Source organism: Anomaloglossus baeobatrachus, chromosome 7 (genome assembly GCF_048569485.1).
Source record: "Anomaloglossus baeobatrachus isolate aAnoBae1 chromosome 7, aAnoBae1.hap1, whole genome shotgun sequence".
In the NCBI taxonomy this organism is placed as follows: domain Eukaryota; kingdom Metazoa; phylum Chordata; class Amphibia; order Anura; family Aromobatidae; genus Anomaloglossus; species Anomaloglossus baeobatrachus.
In genome coordinates, this window is record NC_134359.1 from 21,750,955 (window position 1) to 21,770,954 (window position 20,000).

Here is a 20,000-nt window from a genome sequence, read left to right on the forward strand (position 1 = left end):
GCTAAATACAGGGTAATCCTGGAGAAAAACCTGTTAGAGGCTGCAGGAGACCTGAGACTGGGGTGTAGCCTCACCTTCCAGCAGGACAACGACCCCCAACATCCTGCAGAGCTACAATGGAGAATGGAGATCAGAGCATATTCCTGAGTGTGAGCGGCCCAGTCAGAGTCCAGACCCAAATCCACCGAGAATCTGTGGCAAGACGGGAAAATCACCGATCACACACGTCTCCATCCAATTTCACTGAGCGAGAGCAAAGAAGAGGAAAATGTCACCTCCAGATGAGCAAAGATGGAGAGACCCCAAAAAGACAGAGAAAGGTGGTCCTATAAAGTACTGACTCCAGGGGCTGAATACAAATGCAAGACAGAGAAAGGTGGTCCTACAAAAGTACTCACTCCGGGGGGCTGAATACTAATATGCAAGACAGAGAAAGGTAGTCCTACAAAGTGCTCATTCCGGGGGGCTGAATACAAATGCAAGCTAGAGAATGCTGGTGCAACAAAGTACTGGCTCCAGGGGCTGAATACAAATGCAAAACAGCGTAAGGTGATCATACAAAGTACTGACTCCAGGGGCTGAATACAAATGCAAGACAGAGAAAGGTGGTCTTACAAATTACTGACTCCAGGGGCTGAATACAAATGCAAGACAGAGAAAGGTGGTCCTACAAAATGCTCACTCCGGGGGGGCTGAATACAAATGCAAGACAGAGCAAGGTGGTCCTACAAAGTACTGACTCCGGGGGCTGAATACAAATGCAAGATAGAGAAAGGAAACCCTACAAAGTGCTGACTCCAGGGGCTGAATACAAATGCAAGACAGAGAAAGGTGGTCCTATAAAGTACTGACTCAGGGGGCTGAATACAAATGCAAGACAGAGAAAGGTGGTCCTACAAAGTGCTCACTCCGGATGGGGGGGGGGGGCTGAATACAAATGCAAGACAGAGAAAGGTGGTCCTACAAAGTACTGACTCAGGGGGCTGAAAACAAATGCAAGCTAGAGAATGCTGGTGCTACAAAGTACTGACTATGGGGGCTGAATACAAATGCAAGACAGAGAAAGGTGGTGCTACAAAGTACTGACTACGGGGGCTGAATATAAATGCAAAACAGAGAAAGGTGGTGCTACAAAGTACTGACTCAGGGGGTTGAATACAAATGCAAGACAGAAAAAGGAAACCCTACAAAGTGCTCACTCCGGGGGGCTGAATATAAATGCAAGACAGAGCAAGGTGGTCCTACAAAGTGCTGACTCCAGGGGCTGAATACAAATGCAAGACAGAGAAAGGTGGTCCTACAAAGTGCTCACTCCGGGGGGGGGCTGAATACAAATGCAAAACAGAGCAAGGTGGTCCTACAAAGTACTGACTCCGGGGGCTGAATACAAATGCAAGATAGAGAAAGGTAGTCCTACAAAGTGCTGACTCCAGGGGCTGAATACAAATGCAAGCTAGAGAATGCTGGTGCTACAGAGTACTGACTACGGGGGGCTGAATACAAATGCAAGACAGAGAAAGGTGGTCCTACAAAATACTGACTACGGGGGCTGAATATAAATGCAAGACAGAGAATGGTGGTCCTACAAAGTATTGACTCAGGGGGTTGAATACAAATGCAAGACAGATAAAGGTAACCCTACAAAGTGATCACTCTGGGGGGCTGAATACAAATGCAAGACAGAGAAAGGTGGTCCTACAAAGTACTGACTCCAGGGGCTGAATACAAATATTTAGAAAACTATGTATCATTTTCTTCCCACTTCACAAATACTTGTTACTTAGTGTTCGTGTCACTTCAAATCACAATAAAATATGTTAATAAGTTTGTGGGCGTAATATGAAAAAATGTGGAACAATTCATGGGGTATGAATACTTTTGCAAGGCACTGTATAATGATATGGACAATCCTGGTATAACCCAAACATTGTCCGCTTTTTATTTTGCTTCTGTAGTTAATATTTTGTCTTATTCATCACAGTTATCATCGGCAATAACATTTCTCGGTGCTCAAAAATATTGCTCCAAAGTATTAGACCCCTGAAGTGAATGAGGATCTGCGGCGTGGCTCCGTGCGTGGACTGCAGGCAGGAGACGTCCGATAACTTCCAGTTATTAAGTGATGCTGTAAGGACACTTGATGTTATCTGAAGATTACCCGAAGATTGGAGGAACGGCTGCACAGCACGGCTCGGTCTCGTTAGCTAATGTAGCACTTTCCCTAGCAACCGAAGGCGACTCATTAGGCATTCGTTAGAATTGGCGCCGCGCTCATTATCTCCGATAACCAACGTGCTCACATTAGCGGTAAAATAATGAGGATAGCAGATCCGTCTCACGATGAATATCATTATTCTCAGGTTATTCTCAGCCGCTCTCCAAATACTGAATCACTAATTAAAATTGTAATTAAAATAAAACGACTTCTACAAATCTTTTATCTCGTAAGTCACGCACCTTAAAGGTGATATAAATATATATATATATATATATATATATATATATATATATATATATATATATTATATATATATATATATATATATATATATATATGACTTGTGGCCTGTAAATAGTACACATTCAGATTGATGTTAAGTTAACCTTCGCTACATCTGTTTATTATAGGAAAGGAAAAATATCGTCCGTACATTTTCCATGGGATCGGCCATTCTCCACTTTAATGTCAAATCTCAGAACAAAATGCTGTTAGGCAACTGACTGCAGCAGAATCCCCTCCTCTGCTCTATCTACCTGGACATATCTCGGCCCAAAGGTTCATAAACCAAACAAGAAAAACATCAATTACTCTGGAAAAAGGAAAAAAAATATGTTTATATTATCAAAGAGATTAGTCTCCCTCTCAAATCTCTTAAAAAAAACTGGAATCAGACTTGAGTGTGTCTGTAAGACAACTGGCTGCAGCAGGAGCCTCTCCCCATTCTAATAAAAATGCATTAACAAAAAAATTAATCAAAACCCCACAAAAGTGTGAGTTTGGAGTTGAGATTGTCATCAGCTGCTGTGCTCTGCATAGGCAAGAAGCGAGAGGAAAAAGCTCACTTCAGTGTGCCAAGCTTTGTCATTTTGGTTACTGCCATACAGAGCGCAGTAATGGAGATGAGTTTGTCATCAGCTGCTGTGCTTTGCCTTGGCAACAAGCGAGATGACAAAGCTCACTTCATTGTGCCGAGCTTTGTCATTTTGGTTACTGCCTATGCAGAGCACAGCAATGGAGAGGAGTTTGTAATTGGCTGCTGCACTCTGCATAGACAACAAGTGAGATGTGAAAGCTCACTTCAGTGTGCCAAGCTTTGTCATTTTGGTTACTGCCATACAGAGCGCAGTAATGGAGATGAGTTTGTCATCAGCTGCTGTGCTTTGCCTTGGCAACAAGCGAGATGACAAAGCTCACTTCATTGTGCCGAGCTTTGTCATTTTGGTTACTGCCTATGCAGAGCACAGCAATGGAGAGGAGTTTGTAATTGGCTGCTGCACTCTGCATAGACAACAAGTGAGATGTGAAAGCTCACTTCATTTTGCCGAGCTTTGTCATTTTGGTTACTGCCTATGCAGAGCACAGTAATGGAGATGAGTTTGTCATCAGCTGCTGTGCTTTGCCTTGGCAACAAGCTAGATGACAAAGCTCACTTCATTGTGCCGAGCTTTGTCATTTTGGTTACTGCCTATGCAGAGCACAGCAATGGAGAGGAGTTTGTAATTGGCTGCTGCACTCTGCATAGACAACAAGTGAGATGTGAAAGCTCACTTCATTTTGCCGAGCTTTGTCATTTTGGTTACTGCTATGCAGAGCGCAGCAGCTGATGAAAAATCTAATGTCGCCTGTTACGCTCTGTATTGACAACTGCGGGAGAGCACTGAAGAATAAGCAGGACTTGCAGGAGCTGATCACTTGACAATGGGACCTGACATTATGTGATGCATCAATGTACTCACAAGTATTCTCGGTGCGCTGAGTGTACGGCCGCTGCGTTGCTGTAGCGCCATAAGACGATCGCTGAGGATAAGACGTCCAGAACAGCGTCAAACTGAAAAGCAAAGTAAGACAGAGAATATCATCAATATGATGCAAAAATTACAAAGTAACCACCGATATATTCATTATTATAAAAGTTATTATAATTGGGACGAACTTTGCTTTATCAGGAAAATAACAGCGAAGAGAAATCACAGGAGGCGTGGAGAGAATACGGGAGGGATGAGCAGAGCACCGCTAAGTGAAGCGCCGACCGTCAGAACCAAGGACTATAAATGAAAAATCTAAATTCTGAACATTTGTTAATTCCTATTCTTTAAAAAACCAAAATAAAATAATAATAATAATAATAATAATAATAATAATAATATTGCTATTATAAAACTCATTCTATTATCTGGAAACCATCAGCAAGTTGCTCTTCATGGATCTGCTGTGATTCTTCATCTTTCTTTAATACTTTAATCCCAATCCATCATTTGTAATCTTTAAAGCTACTTTTCTTTGTCTTCTGGTTTTTGTTAATATTTATTATATTTTCTCTTTATTTTTATCCTCTTAGTTCAAAAAGTTGCATCAACCTTTTTAAATGTCGCACGTTAATCTTCAACTGTGCCATTAAAAAAAAAAAGCTGCCGAGAAACAGGCAGGGACTCGAGTGAGAGGAGCCCCCCAAAAATGTGAGAGTCATCTGTAAAAGCAAAAATGGTGAGGAAAAATAAAAAAAAAGATAGAAAAAGGAAAAATAATGGAAAAAATGGTGCAAAATGTATAGAAAATATGGCGCAAATATTAAAGTCACTAATGAGTAAATTATTGTAGCAAAGAAACAATGATGAATCTGGGGTCTTTGTGTGAATAAGGATGTCTGGTAGAATATAGACTGAGGGGGTCTAATTAATTTGGTGTCATGTTGTGGTATGAAGATTTCGGGTTCCTTTTTTTGGCCACCATGGACCCAGTGCAACTATTATCCCTTCATCCTTTATTCCCCTGGTTCTTCCAATTGTTCTCTGAACTTCTTCTTTGTGTTTGGATTCATGCACTTTTTTTGATGATGTCCTTTGGTGAGCTTTTTTGATGTAGTTAGGGACTCGTCAGCGTGGAGACCCTTCACGTATGGGTTACGAGCTTATATATTCTGGCCAAAATATGACCAATACCTCTCATTTACTATCATATTTTTTATAATTTTATTATCGCACAATTCCGCAGGATGCAGCCGGCCCCCTGGGATGTCTGTCCATTGTGCCAGTGCACCTTTTAGGTGCTGGGCAGCCCGCCTGATCTAATAGAAGGGCGTGATCAATAGGCTTTGCCTGGACACTGTGCATTGAACGTATCTGTGTGACTGATGCCCTATATTAGATCTTATTATCGTGCAGTTTTATGCCGGCAACCCCCCCCTCCTGACAGATTAGGCTGTGGGTGGTTGTTTTATAGGCATTTTAGACCTGTGACATTCCAACCTTTATTCATGGGGGGCCGTATGCATCTTGCATGTGCTTTTGCCATTATCTGACCATTTTTTTGGTTGGTGGCTTTATTTCTGGTGAGTTTTTTCTGTGAACGGTCTGTATGTGAATAGAGAGGTCTGGTAGAATATATGTACCGCCCCGCGGGCTCGGTTGCGACCGCTGAGTCGCTCGGATCCGTGCTCGTACTGCGGGTGGTGGCTCGAGCCTCTCACGGACCCGGGGGTCACGTCGCTCTGCAAGGGGGTTGGCGCTACACGCGGGAATTTGGGTGTTTGATTTGGAATGACAGTTCACTACGCCATCCACGGGTTGTGGTGATTGTGGACACCACCGCTGCAGTGAGGGTACGGGGATCCCGGAAGCGGTGTAATGGCACATCTAGGTGTTGACCCCTCCGTGGGTAGGGGGTGTTGATCCCAGGGCCCGGTAGGCGAGGGCCGGGGTGCAGGGTGAAGTGTTGCGGTGCAGTGCGGTGTGGTGCCTGATGGCACTGGTGTACTCACTCTGACACAAGACACTGGAGCCTCTGGTAAACCAAACGGAGTGATGAACGGGGCCCGCAGCCGGCTGCAGCTTCTCCCAGACAAGGTTGGTAATGTCCGCCTTTCTCCTGCACCTCTGTGTAAATGTGTTGACTCCTGTGCCTAGACACCGGTAGTCCGCTCCCAGACTGGTATATGCCGGAGGAGCCCGTTTGCCCGCAGACACTGGCCCTTTGGGTCTCTATGCCTTGGCGGTGGCGTTACCCAGTATGGTTGGGCTGTTGTCTACTAAAGGGACTTGTGTGGGGTAGGTCCTTGAGTCCAGCCCGCAATCAGTTGATTCGACTCGGCCCTGTTGGTTCAGGGCTTTGTACGGGGTCTGAGTACCCTGCCTGGTGCTCCGGTATCCAGTTGGCTCCTCGGTTCGGTTCTGGCGGGCCACTACCCTGTCCCGGTCCCTTACGGTTCCACCGGTCGTATTCCCGGTCTCCTGCAGGCGGCCACCACCGTCTGCCTCCTTGCCAATGGTGACTGGGCTCGGACCCAGGCACCGGGTAGTCTCTTATCAGGGCACGGACACAGGATTGCCCGTGACCTTGACTGCCCTCTCTCCTTGCACTTCCACCAGACTCCTCCAGACCCTGAACTTGACTCAGACTACTCTTTTCCCGCCTCCAGGCCTGTGAACTCCAGCTGCCTGGCTCCGCCCCCCTGGTGTGGATGTGACGCCCTGGACAAGCCAGGGGTCACAGGTAATGACATCACCACACCCTACACCCCGGTTAGGTACACCTGAGCTAGACCTGAAATCCTTGTTGCCCTCCTCCAGGGGCTGATGTCCACACCAGGGGGTGGAGCCAGGTGGTTGGTCTCCACCCACCAAGGAGTTCACAGTCCTGGAGGCGGGAAAACAGGCAGTTCAGTTTTGGAGAGGAGAGAGAGTAGTAGTGCAGTGAAAGTGAAAGGAGGAAAGTGACAGTTTGGAAGCATGAAGTTGGTCCGAGTGTGTGCCCCGGACCGAGACAGCAAGGTTAGCAGACGGCAGTGACCGTCTGCAGGAGTGGCCTATCGGAGTTACCGTAAGGACCGCGGACGGGTGGTGGCCCGGCGGTACCGGACCGGTACACAAGGAGAAGCCAGCACCATTGGCAGGGGCCTTTCGGATCCCGGCAAGGCTAGGAGTCGCCGTGAATTTGCCAAATCCGTCAGTGAAGGGGACCTCCGGGTCTCCAAACAACTAAGTCCCGATTGAAGGCAACCGTCCAACTGTATGAGAGAGACACCGCCACCGCCAAGGCACCAGTTTCTCAGGGCCAGCGCCTGCGGGCAAAGAGGGGCTCCTCCGGCCCATATCCAAGTCGGGGAGCGGGTTACCGGTGGGAATCCATCGCTACCAACATTGAACATAGGTGCACAACTTGGCGTTACGAACAGGATCTTACCGCTCTGCCGTCTGGTAGAGGTGCGCCTTGTTACCGCCGGAGGTGTCCGGCCGAAAAATTTCAGAAGCCGCCATCTTTGGCGCGAAAAGTACCCGCTCGAGCGTCTTCTCGAGTAGTGGAGGCGCGAAGGCCAAAATACCGCCCCGATAGAGGAGAGGCCGGAAAGAGGCTAAGGGGGACGAAATGGCGACTGGTCGCATGTAGCCGCGGCTATAAAAGCAGGGACGCCAGGACTCTGCAGCCATCTTGTTCCTGGGAGAGGACGCCAGCAACATGTGGATGCCGTCCCGAAGCACCGTAGCCCCCACGCTTGGAACTGCGGCGTGGGTGGAGATCCGGACCGCGCAGCTCTACCAGAGGCTGCAGGTCAAAATGCAGCTCCTCATGGAGGAGTGGGAGACCGACATGGCGGAGGTCATAGCGGCCGTGCGGAGACGCAAGGAGGAAGCTGCGGAAGGGAGGGTGAGTGACCCACGCCCCGATGCCCTTGAAGGGCCGGTCATCGCGGCTGCGGGACCCGGTCTAAACCCTCTCACCCTGCTGCCTCCCTCGCCACCCGTCCCGGAAGCCGTGACCCCGCCACTAGGCCCGCTACCACCGCAACCGGTAGCGATACCCAGCATGCCCGCCCAGGCGGACCGACCTGTAGCCGGAGCCCGTAGCCGACCGGAGGTGCTGCCGTGGAAAGCCCCGAAGCCTGAACTGGAGGCGTCCCCCGAGAAATCCCCCGAGCCGGAGCCGACAGCCCGCTCCGTGCCGAAGGTCCAGCAGAGGAAAGCCCCTGTGCCCATCCCCCACACCTCGGCTGTGGTTGCGCCGGGTTGCCGCTGTAAGGTGGCGTCCAAGGCCAAGTCACCGCGGGACCTGCCGCCCAGATCACCAGTAGTGGGCAGTGTCCAAAAGGTCTCGCGGGGCCTGACCCGTGCGCCAGAGCTCGCAGCAGCGCTGTACTGGGAAAGGGAGCCAGGAAATTGGGCCTGGAAATCGAGGAGAGGGAAAGAAGGAAGTCGGAGATGGTGGCCCGTACGATACGGGAGAAGAAGAGCCTGAGACAAGCGACCTTCCGTGTCCGGGGCCCGCTGTATGAGGGGAAGGTGAGGCGGTTTGATGTCCGCCGGGGCTATGGATTCATATATGAACCAGGCCTGGAGGCCGAAGTTTTCATAGCCCGGCGGGATGTTAATGCTTACCTGCCAGAGGAGCACCCCGGTCGTAACCTGATGCCGGGCGACTTGGTTCAGTACACCCGACACTGTGGGGAGAGGGGGTGGTTTGCGCTGGATGCGACGTTAAGGGGCAGCCAGGAGGCCCGTGTGAGCACCGCACCCCCTCCCTCAGGTGATGTCGAGGACTCTGAGTGATGGCAGCAGAGCACCGTTGTCACCGTCCCCGTTGGGACCACTTGCGTGTGTTTTAAAGTTTTGAAGAGTTTTTGAAAAATGATTACCGAAGCCTCATCTGATTAACCTACTAATTAAACCGGCCGTTGCCGGCACTGTTGTCCCCGTGGGGACCGTCTACAGTTTTGCATAGAAACTTCTATGAGCATGCCTGAGAACTTGCAGGGCAACCACAAACTTGTGGAATGTAAATAAATATGTTTTGTTGCAGCTTACCGTTACCGCCTCCGGAGAGGCAGGTTGGAGGGAGGGCCCGCAGTGGAGCAGGCTGGGGCCCAGCCACCACCGGAACCGGTGGCTATCCTCTGGAGGGGAAGGACAGATCCCGCTCGGGTAACTTGGTGCAGGACTGGGATCAAGGGGTGCTGCCTGTTTCTTAGGGGCAGCATCACGGCCAGGTTGCTTTGGTGGGAGAGAGCGGAAGCCGTAACCGTTGAAACCGTTACCGTAACGTTTAAGAAAAGTGCCTCCCGTTGTGGGATGATGTTCTTCTACTTGTATTGTTTTCTTATCTTTTCAGAAAAATAAAACCGGTGTTGGACGGGCAGCCCGCGGACGGTCTGCATTTTGCTAAGGGGGAATGTGACGCCCTGGACAAGCCAGGGGTCACAGGTAATGACATCACCACACCCTACACCCCGGTTAGGTACACCTGAGCTAGACCTGAAATCCTTGTTGCCCTCCTCCAGGGGCTTATGTCCACACCAGGGGGTGGAGCCAGGCGGTTGGTCTCCACCCACCAAGGAGTTCACAGTCCTGGAGGCGGGAAAACAGGCAGTTCAGTTTTGGAGAGGAGAGAGAGTAGTAGTGCAGTGAAAGTGAAAGGAGGAAAGTGACAGTTTGGAAGCATGAAGTTGGTCCGGGTGTGTGCCCCGGACCGAGACAGCAAGGTTAGCAGACGGCGGTGACCGTCTGCAGGAATGGCCTATCGGAGTTACCGTAAGGACCGCGGACGGGTGGTGGCCCGGCGGTACCGGACCGGTACACAAGGAGAAGCCAGCACCATTGGCAGGGGCCTTTCGGATCCCGGCAAGGCTAGGAGTCGCCGTGAATTTGCCAAATCCGTCAGTGAAGGGGACCTCCGGGTCTCCAAACAACTAAGTCCCGATTGAAGGCAACCGTCCAACCATATGAGAGAGACACCGCCACCGCCAAGGCACCAGTTTCTCAGGGCCAGCGCCTGCGGGCAAAGAGGGGCTCCTCTGGCCCATATCCAAGTCGGGGAGCGGGTTACCGGTGGGAATCCATCGCTACCAACATTGAACATAGGTGCAGGGAAAGAGACAGTCACCGTTAACTACCGGGGAAAAGCAACAGCAGCCGTCCGTGGGAACCGTCTTTCCAGCCGTGTGTTTTACCGAGAACTGTGTCATCGTCTCAGGCTGAGTGAGTACCACGGTGCCGTGAGGCACAGCGCTGCCCCCACGACCCTGCACCTCACCAAGCCCTGCACCGGCCCCGCCATCCCTCATCCTCCACCTCATCACTGGGCCCCGGGACAACCATCCCCTACCCACGGAGGGGAGAACTAACAACTTTGCTGCTCCCTGTCACCGCTCCCGGGATCCCCATACAGAGCAGCGGTGGTGTTACCAAAAATCACCACAACCGTGGGTGGCGTCACAGACAATAAATCCCCGAAAACCAATCCCCTTTTCACTCACGGGCGAGGAGCGCCGCTCGAGTCCCCGGGATCCGGCCCATCGCTCGAGCCACCGAGCAGCAACAGCCGCAGCAGCAGCGGCGGCCGGACCCGAGCAGTGGGAGAGAGCAGCGTCCCCTCCTCCGCCCGCGACATGGACATCAAACCTGGAGGGTGGTGACAAGGGTTTTGGTTTGACTGGTGTTACCTAACTGGGAGGGCGTGTGGTGTTGTGTATGACTACCTGGGACGACCTGGATAGTCCAGGGCGTTACATATAGACTGGGGGGGGGGTCTAATTAATTTGGTGTCATGTTGTGGTATGAAGATTTCTGGTCCCTTTTTGGCCTCCATGGACCCAGTGCAACTATTATCCCTTCATCCTTTATTCCCCTGGTTCTTCAATTGTTCTCTGAACTTCTTCTTCTTTGTGGCTGGATTCATAAGGCAACAAAATTGCAGTAACGAAATGTTTCCCTTTAGTCCCAGTCACCCGGGCTTCTCAGAAGCGCATGGACCCTGCTCGCTCCTCTCCATTATCTCCCTGTATCTCCTTCCATCAGATTTTGCCCCAAAGTCATTACTGTGCTGGATCTATGGAAGCCGGAGAGTAAATACTTGTGAGTGACAGCTCGACAGCTCCCTCTGCAGGTTACTGTAGTGATCGGAAATCTGATGTAAAATTAATCTCTGTAAATATCCACTCAGAAGACGTCACTGATTTATTATTACGACTTCTCCCAAAACAAAAGAAGCCAATTAGGAATTTTCAGATTACGCAGACGAGTGCGGATATTTTTGGAACAGAACTCTTCTGCTAGCGAAACCCACAATCAGGACATCTACGTCGGCTGATGACTATTGTACTCGGCTGAAGCCCAAACCACGTTGTAAATTACACAAACAGAGATTTTTTTTTTATTAGCGACACAATATAAATCCAAAATTCTGAATATTATCATGGAAATTAAAAATATAAAAATCAAGGAAAATTCACAGCCCAATGTCTCACGTCAGATTTGAAGAACTATAGTAAAATTACAATAGCAGGGATGTCAATAGTTACTATGAGCATATAGACTGCGGGGGTGTATATACTTTTGCAACCTTTCTAATGCATTAAAAACAAAAATCGACTTTGCATAGATTATTCGGTAAAAATATCCCTGGTGTTTGCAGAACCTTTGCAGAGCTTTGTGTTTCCAGGGTAACGGACTACAAACAACGGAACAGTTAGAATTCAAAATATACAAGACTTAAAGAGATAGCGTCCTTTTAATTATAATAGCAAAAATCAATTGTACACTTGAAAATAAGCAACTTTGTAACATATCTTATCAGACAAATCTGTTACTTTCACCTTCTGGACTAATAATTGCTAGATAAAATCTGTGTTCAGTATAGGCAAATTTCCACTTTACTGAGACAGGAGATTACAGTTGGTGCTTTTGAAATCTTATGGGAGGGGAGGAGGGAGGCGCTAGAGGCCGACAAAGACAATTTTATTTTTTTTTTAACTTCGTTTTATTAGCAGCATAATCACATCAAACATACTACATCTGACAAATTTGCTACAAATATCTCCTGAAACATCAGCTGCAGTTCTCCATAGAACTTTATGAGCACCAACTGCCTTCTCCGATCCCAATAATGGGAACGTCTGTTCATTGAAGAGAAATTTTACATGAGAATTAAAGATCAGCCCAGGGGAACAAAGACAAAAAAGATTTATTTAATAAAAAATATATTACAAATTTTCTTCCTTTCACATGTATTATTCACTTATGGAAAAAAAGAGAACCTGTCATCTGGTCAAAAGTGCCCAGTTTTTGTTCCCATTATATGCCTCCTGGTCCGTCCTGAATAATCTGTTTTTTGAATTTTTAAAATCCGCCATACGGTCCTAGAGATATGGGCCTTTTTATTTCCTGCTACTATTTATGGTCTTTACTAGTGGGCGTGGCTTACAGGGTAATAATGCAAAGCAGGTAAAAGAAACGCCCCCAGAGAATCTGTGAGCCACGCCCCCTTTTAATAATGTCTATATCTCCTGATCCGTAAGGCGGATTTACAAATAATTTACAACCATAATATCTATGAATGTAGTAGGAATAAAATACGAGCAAAACTGGAACAGTCTTGAGCTGATGACAGGTTTCCTTTAAATCTTCACCTCTCTTCATTCCTGCAGTTCTCTAAATTCCCAGTCGTTTTCTCAGTGGTGGAGCTTAGGAGTGAAGAAAACTGCGAAAACTGCAATGTCTGGTCTGAGGTGTGTATTAGTTTAGGGGCTTTGGATTTGTATTTTTGAGTGGTGTTAAAGCCCCTATATAAATAGAGGGTGTATATTATGAAGTCTTGCCCCAAAAGAGTTGAGTCCTCACAACAATCCCTTTTAAGGGAACCTGTCACCAGATTTTTCCCTATTGAACAAAAAATATCCCCTTCTGCAGCTCCTGAGCTGCGTTCTATGAAGGTGCTGGCCCCCTTTCCAGACCTCCAAAACATCTTTATAAAATATTACCTTTTCGTATGCAAATTAGTTTGGTTGGCCAGATGGGCGGGCTCTATTTCGCCTTCTGTCCCCCCTCCTGCCGCTGTTCGCCGTCCCCCAGTCTTGATTTGCATGGATGACGACGGCTCGTCATCCTTCACGCTGATGCCAAAGTCTCGCGCAGGCACAGTTATCAGAGGCCAGTATCGCGGGTTTGAGCAGAAGCTATCCCTCTTGCGCAGCGGTGATGTATTTGCGCAGGCTCGAGATTATGGGTGGGTACTAGGATGACGCTGGTTAGGTCATGCACAGCGCTGCCCATAATCTCAAGCCTGCGCAAATACATCACCGGCGCGTGAGAGGGATAGTTTCTGCTCATACCCGCAATAGTGGCCTCTGCTAACTGCGCCTGCGCGAGACTTCGTCATCAGCGTGAAGGATGACGATCCGTCGTCATCCATGCAAATCAAGACTGGGGGACGGCGAACAGCGGCAGGAGGGGGGGACAGAAGGCGAAATAGAGCCGCCCATCTGGCCAACCAAACTAATTTGCATACGAAAACATAATATTTTATAAAGTTGTTTTGGAGGTCTGAAAAGGGGGCCAGCACCTTCATAGAACGCAGCCCAGGAGCTGCAGAAGGGGATATTTTTGGTTTAATAGGGAAAAATCTGGTGACAGGTTCCCTTTAACCTGATCCTTATGATGTGCCCTCTAAAGGACAAATATGGTACTGCATGGCACATTAAAGAATATGGAAACAGGGTTGTCCTCATGGCGCACACATTTCATACATTGCTTTTTCCGGATGGCAGATATCACAATTAACACATATTAAATTGAGAATAATTAGTACAGAAATCTACTTACTGCAAATCCAAACGACGACGCGCTGTACCTCATCACAGAGACGGCTGGAAAAAAAGGGGGCGGTGAATTAGTCTTTATATACACATGACACATAATAATACTGATAATAGGCAGGGTGATATCCTACTGGAACGCGCTGATTATAGTTCATAGAAATGGCAGCTCTTCTAAAACTAATCCACATCTGATCACATAACCACAAGCTAAAAAAAATGGACACGGATTATAAATGTATTTATATTGATCAAAACAAATGCCACAATTGTTCTTTTTTTTTACTATAAAATTTACTTTATTATTTCAGCCCTTTTTGCACTTTATAGAAATCTTTACAGCAGTCCTGAAAGTGAGATGCTTAGTTATGAGTGGCTTCCTGCTGTGGTGCTGCCACCTAGAGGCCAATATGAAAACAGCAACAGAAATTAATTTTATATGCATGAGATTTCCTTAAACATGAGGGAGCCATCAGCAGCACAGGAAGGAATAAATAAAATATAATATTCAATATATCCATGAAGTGAGTGATTAATAGACCGATCAGTAGCTGACAGCATCATGGGAACTGGTGAATTAAAAGCCACGGGGAGTGAAAGTCACGCTCATCCTTAGGTGACAAGGACCGGTGTTCTGCTGAATGTGAACTGTGACGATAATAACAAGATTTTATGGCAAACATGACTTCTCCCTCCGAGCACTGAGCTCATAGAACGTCTTATAATGCTCGACGTCTTGGGTGGATTTACCATAACATCCTAATTTTCCAGTATTTAAACGGCCATTTATTAAGCACTTATGATTGTCGACGGAGGAAGGAATCTGAAATCTCCTGCTCAAGATGCTCGCTATTTTGTAATACATTCAATGGTGTAATTATGTCCCCATCGGTCGATCTACAGAAATGAGCCAGCTGCTGGTTTACTTATCAGTTCCGGAATATTGCAGTTCTCCTATAGGCCACTAGATGTCAGCACAACACTACCCCACCTTATCAGTCTTACTTTCCAACCTGCTGTAAAGTAGGCTAAAATGACCAATCAGTAACAAATATTGAAAAAAAATTCCATTAGGAATCTTTAAAAGATACAATATACAAGTCAGTAATCAATACAAGATTCATAAGACATGTATACATAAATGGTGTCAGAAGCCATCTCAAAAGAGATGAGCCCCCTCCCCCACATAATATCTGGAATAACGCTCCAAGAAGCAGCTAAACAACAACATATGTGGCCAGAATAACCAGATTAAGTAACCCAAAAATTAATTAAAAAATGTTACATGTAATTTTAATATGTCCCAATAAAATGTATCAAACAAATAAATAGGGGTCACAAGGAGTTAATGCATAGAAATACCCCAGATGGGGGAACAACCAAAAGGGATGGGCTGAACATAAGGTGCAGGTCAGGAGAGGTTACAAGTAACTAGGCAGGTATTTAAATCATAATGACAACCAGTGTATTGTCAAGGGAGGACTCCTCCCTTGATAAAGCATCTAGCGAAATGTGCGTCGGGTCATGTGTGTGGGACTTCCTGGGTGATTTGTGCACTATATGTAACTATATGGAGAGGTTACAAGTAACTAGACAAATATTTCAATCATAATGATCAGTGTATTGTCCTAGGCACAATAAATTTGTAATTATATCACCTAATACAACCATAGAGTGCACAACTCACCCATGAGGAAGTCCCCAGACACTACCCGATGCACGTTTCGCTAGATGCTTTATCAATGGAGAAGTCCTCCCTTGACAATACACTGGTCGTCATTATGATTGAAATATCTGTCTAGTTACTTGTAAACTCTTCTAACCTGCACTTTATGTTTAACCCACCCCTTTTGGTTGTTTCCCCATCTGGGGCATTTCTATGTATTAACTCCTTGTGACCTCTATTTGTTTGATACATGTAATTTTAATGTCCCAATAAAATGTAACATTTTTTAATTAATTTTTGGGTTACTAGATATGGTTGTTGTTTAATATATAAGTCAGACCCTTCTTTTGCATTTTTATATGTTGCGAAGATAAAACTAAAGTTTTCATCAATTTGAATAAAGGTTTATATGTAAATATGGGCGATATTTTTGGAGGCTAGTCAGAATTCCCAAAGACGGACTTTCCGCTTTCTCTTTTCTGATATTCTCTTATTAAAACGCTATGTGCGTATCTGCAGCTGCACCTCCCTCCTCCCCCTCCTTCTTACTCACTATGCACTGCATTAATCTACTTCTTTTTTTGAGGGAGTTTTATTAATGTACATAGAGAACAGGATAAAAAAGGAACTACAGGACGCTGGAAGATAAAGAAAATGCCACTCGAGAGATCCATGATACATGACGTGAGCCAAACACATTTTTTAATATCAAATGTTCCATAGAAGCAAAGAAGAAATGTCACATAAAGAAGTTATTTTTAGCTCCAATCATAAAAGAGCGCCGTAAAATAGTAGGAAACCCGTTCTCCCGCCTCCGCCATGCTGCTCTCTAGAGAAATGTTCCTATAAACCTCCTCTACACCTTCAAGACAGGACCGGCTATAAAACGTCTAATTGCAGAATTTCTTTGATGTGTCTGAGCAGAGCCTCGCAGCCCCTCATAATTATGACAGCGAATGCTAAACCACCTTGCTGGGCTAGAACAAATACACTGCGCCTGCAGAGATGAAGACGCCGGGGAGAGATCCAGTAACCTTTCCTGCGCTTATTGTGCGGAATATAAAAGAGGGAGGATAAAGGATTCGCAGGTCCGGTCTTGCAAGACGTTTTTATTCTTTACGGCGTAAATCTTTCTCCAAAAATGTCCTATTAGCTCCTCAGTACAAATCCTGCATCCAGCTAAAGAAAAATTCTAATACCTGACAATCCTCTCCAGACAACCGCATTCAGCTGTAAACTGCTGCGGAATATGTTGGCGCTATATAAAAAAATTGATTATTATTATTGCTATTCTGCATGGTGCCTGGGCTCAATATATTATTCAAAATACGGCCCAAATCACAGTGACGTACAGCACCTAAATATTACTACCATAGCATGCCCAAATAATAGTGCTATATACTGCCTATATGCTACCACCATCCATAGAATGCCAAAATAATAGTGCCATATACTGCCTAAATACTACCAGCATAGCATGCCCAAATAATAGTGCTATATAACTGCCTAAATACTACCACCATAGCATGCCCAAATAATAGTGCTATATAACTGCCTAAATACTACCACCATAGCATGCCCAAATAATAGTGCTATATAACTGCCTAAATACTACCACCATAGCATGCCCAAATAATACTGCATAAATACTACCACCATAGCATGCCCAAATAAGAGTGCTATATACTGCCTAAATACTACCACCATAGCATGCCCAAACAATAGTGCTATATACTACATAAATACTACCACCATAGCATGCCCAAATAATAGTGCTATATACTGCCTAAATACTACCACCATAGCATGCCCAAATAATAGTGCTATATACTGCATAAATACTACCACCATAGCATGCCCAAATAATAGTGCTATATACTGCATAAATACTACCACCATAGCATGCCCAAATAATAGTGCTATATACTGCATAAATACTACCACCATAGCATGCCCAAATAATAGTGCCATACCATGGCATGTCCAAATGATAGTGCCATGTACTGCCTAAACAATACCACCATAGCATGGCTAGCTAATAGAGCATATATTGGCAGAGATACCATTTGTGCAACTTGTGCAGCAAAGTGGGCCCAAAAGGTAAGGGGGCCACTTCCATCTCCAAAGCAGGTGGAATTGTGCATTATGATGAGCTATTAATCTATTAAGGGCCTATATATTGATTCTGTATAGGGGCCCTCCTCTGGCTTTATCTCCTCCTGGTACCATACACCACCAAAATACATAATTTGCTCAAAAAGTGCCATACATCATCTAAATAATACCGCCATAGCATGACCAAAAAATATTGCCATACATCATTTAAATAATACTGCCAAACCATGACCAGTGCCATACATCGCCTAAATAATGCTGCCATAGCATGTACAAAAGTATCACCTAAGTAATACTGCCATAGCATGCCCAAAAAATATAGTGCCATATACTACCTAAATAATAATGCCATAGCATGCCCAAATAATACAAAAAACAAGAGCACTAGGAGTTTTAGTGCAAAAGTAGAAATTTATTATAAATATCAATAGATAACAACAAATTGTATAGAGGACATATAACGAGCAAGATGGAGGGATTAAATACCCGGATCCCAAAAACCACACTGAAACTCTCTTTTACAGGGTCAGGGTATCAGAGCTAAAGCAGGCGAGCCTGCAGGCAATCTGAATGAGTATAAATTGCTGAATCACATAGATTCCATTCGTCAGCAAATGTAACAGATCCTGCAAAACGAGCCTGATTCAAGAGAAGCACCTATGCTGATGCATGCACTGTTGCTGAATAAAGAATTATATATACACAATATTCGTGGAGTCACTAGAGCCATAGTGGAAGACCCATGTATACAGATTAAGACCCATGCATCAGCCTTTGTATGTCCACACAGGGAGGGTGGAAAGGTGCTTACCTAAGTACAGTGGTGGTTAGGGGGATCCAGGCCAAACCAGAGGGGACCTCCGACGGCCGTTTCGCGGTAAACACCGCTTCTTCCGGGAGGAGTAAGTGCAGTGAGAAGGAGAGCGCGCCGTCCTTTTGAATATCCGCCACCGGGTCACGTGATGTGAGTCACGTGACCGGATGCCAAGGGAGTCAAGGACGCCAACGCAGCCGCACAGCGCGTTCCCGGACAGCGCATGAATGCGCATGCGCGGGACACGCTGAAGAGAGCGCAGCGTCACGGCTCCCAAGCAACAGGGGGGACGCAGAAGATGCGAAGCGCCAGACTGAACCAGGAGGCACCCGTACGGTACAGTATGGTCCAATAGGCGTCACATACAGACCGCGCCCCCCCTAGTGGCGGACTAAGAAAGGCAAAGATGGGACACATCTTAATAAAGATTTTTTTCCTCGAAATTTTTCCTACCCCATTTATTCAATATATACACATGTGTGCTAAGAGGGGCATATGATCCACATAGGTTCCCACAGGGGGCATACATCATCAAGTTCATTTGTCAACAAGCTCAGAGGGGGACGCGTCACCACCAATAAGCGTGACAGTCACTCAAAATGGGAAAATGACATCTGTGGGAAATGGTCAGAAATGTGTCAGCCCGTTAGGGCCAATCTGTTAGTGTTCCGTTGTTAAAAACGGACCAAAAGTTCTGCATGCAGAACATTTTTCCAACGGATCCAAATACGGATGTCTAATTAGTGATCCATTAGTGTATAATATGAGTCAATGGGTAACGGATCCATTAGTGTATAATGGGAGTCAATGGGCAACGGATCAGATAGTGAATAATGGGAGTCAATGGGCAATGGATCCGTTAGCCGTACTATTAAAGGATTCATTGCCCATTGACTTCCATACTAACGGATCCATTGACCATTGACTCTCATTATACATTAAGGGATCCGTTGCCCATAAATGCTATATAGATAGAATAGAAGAAAATCTGTTAGCATTGGGAGCTAGAGAGAGAGAAAGAGAGAGACAGACAGAAAAAGAGACAGAGAGAGAAAGATAGACAGAGAGACAGACAGAGACAGACAGAGACAGAGAGAGACAGACAGAGAGACAGACAGAGACAGACAGAGACAGAGAGAGACAGACAGAGAGACAGACAGAGAGACAGACAGACAGCGAGAAGACAGAAAGAAAGATAAAGAGACAGATAGAGAGACAGAAAGAGAGACAGACAGAACCAGACAGAGAGACAGACAGAACCAGACAGAGAGACAGACAGAGAGACAGACAGAGAGAGAGAGACAGAGGCAGACAGATAGAGAGACAGACAGAGACACAGACAGAGCCAGACAGACAGAGACAGACAGAGACAGACAGAGACAGACAGAGCCAGACAGAGCCAGACAGAGAGCCAGACAGACAGAGAGACAGAGAGACAGACAGACAGACAGACAGAGAGAGAGAAAGAGAGAGTCAAACCAGCTGTCCAAAGTATCTCTCTATCTGCGCCTGTTAAACCGTCTTTTAAGGCTACTTTCACACATCCGGTTTGAGCCCTGCGGCTCAATCCGGCTGTGAAAACTATGCAACGGATGCGGCGAAAACA

The 20,000-nt window shown here is 46.3% G+C and overlaps 1 protein-coding gene across 1 annotated transcript in view; it reads right to left on the bottom strand.

The window, feature by feature from the left end:
- The window catches only part of TMEM163 (transmembrane protein 163), a 200,855-nt gene that overhangs the window by 71,473 nt on the left and 109,382 nt on the right, over window positions 1–20,000 (bottom strand). The window contains exons 3-4 of the mRNA XM_075317134.1: window positions 13,807–13,850; window positions 3,958–4,049 (exon numbers count right to left, since the gene is read on the bottom strand). Coding sequence (XP_075173249.1) covers window positions 3,958–4,049; window positions 13,807–13,850 — 136 coding nt within the window. The remainder of the gene's footprint in view (window positions 1–3,957; window positions 4,050–13,806; window positions 13,851–20,000) is intronic.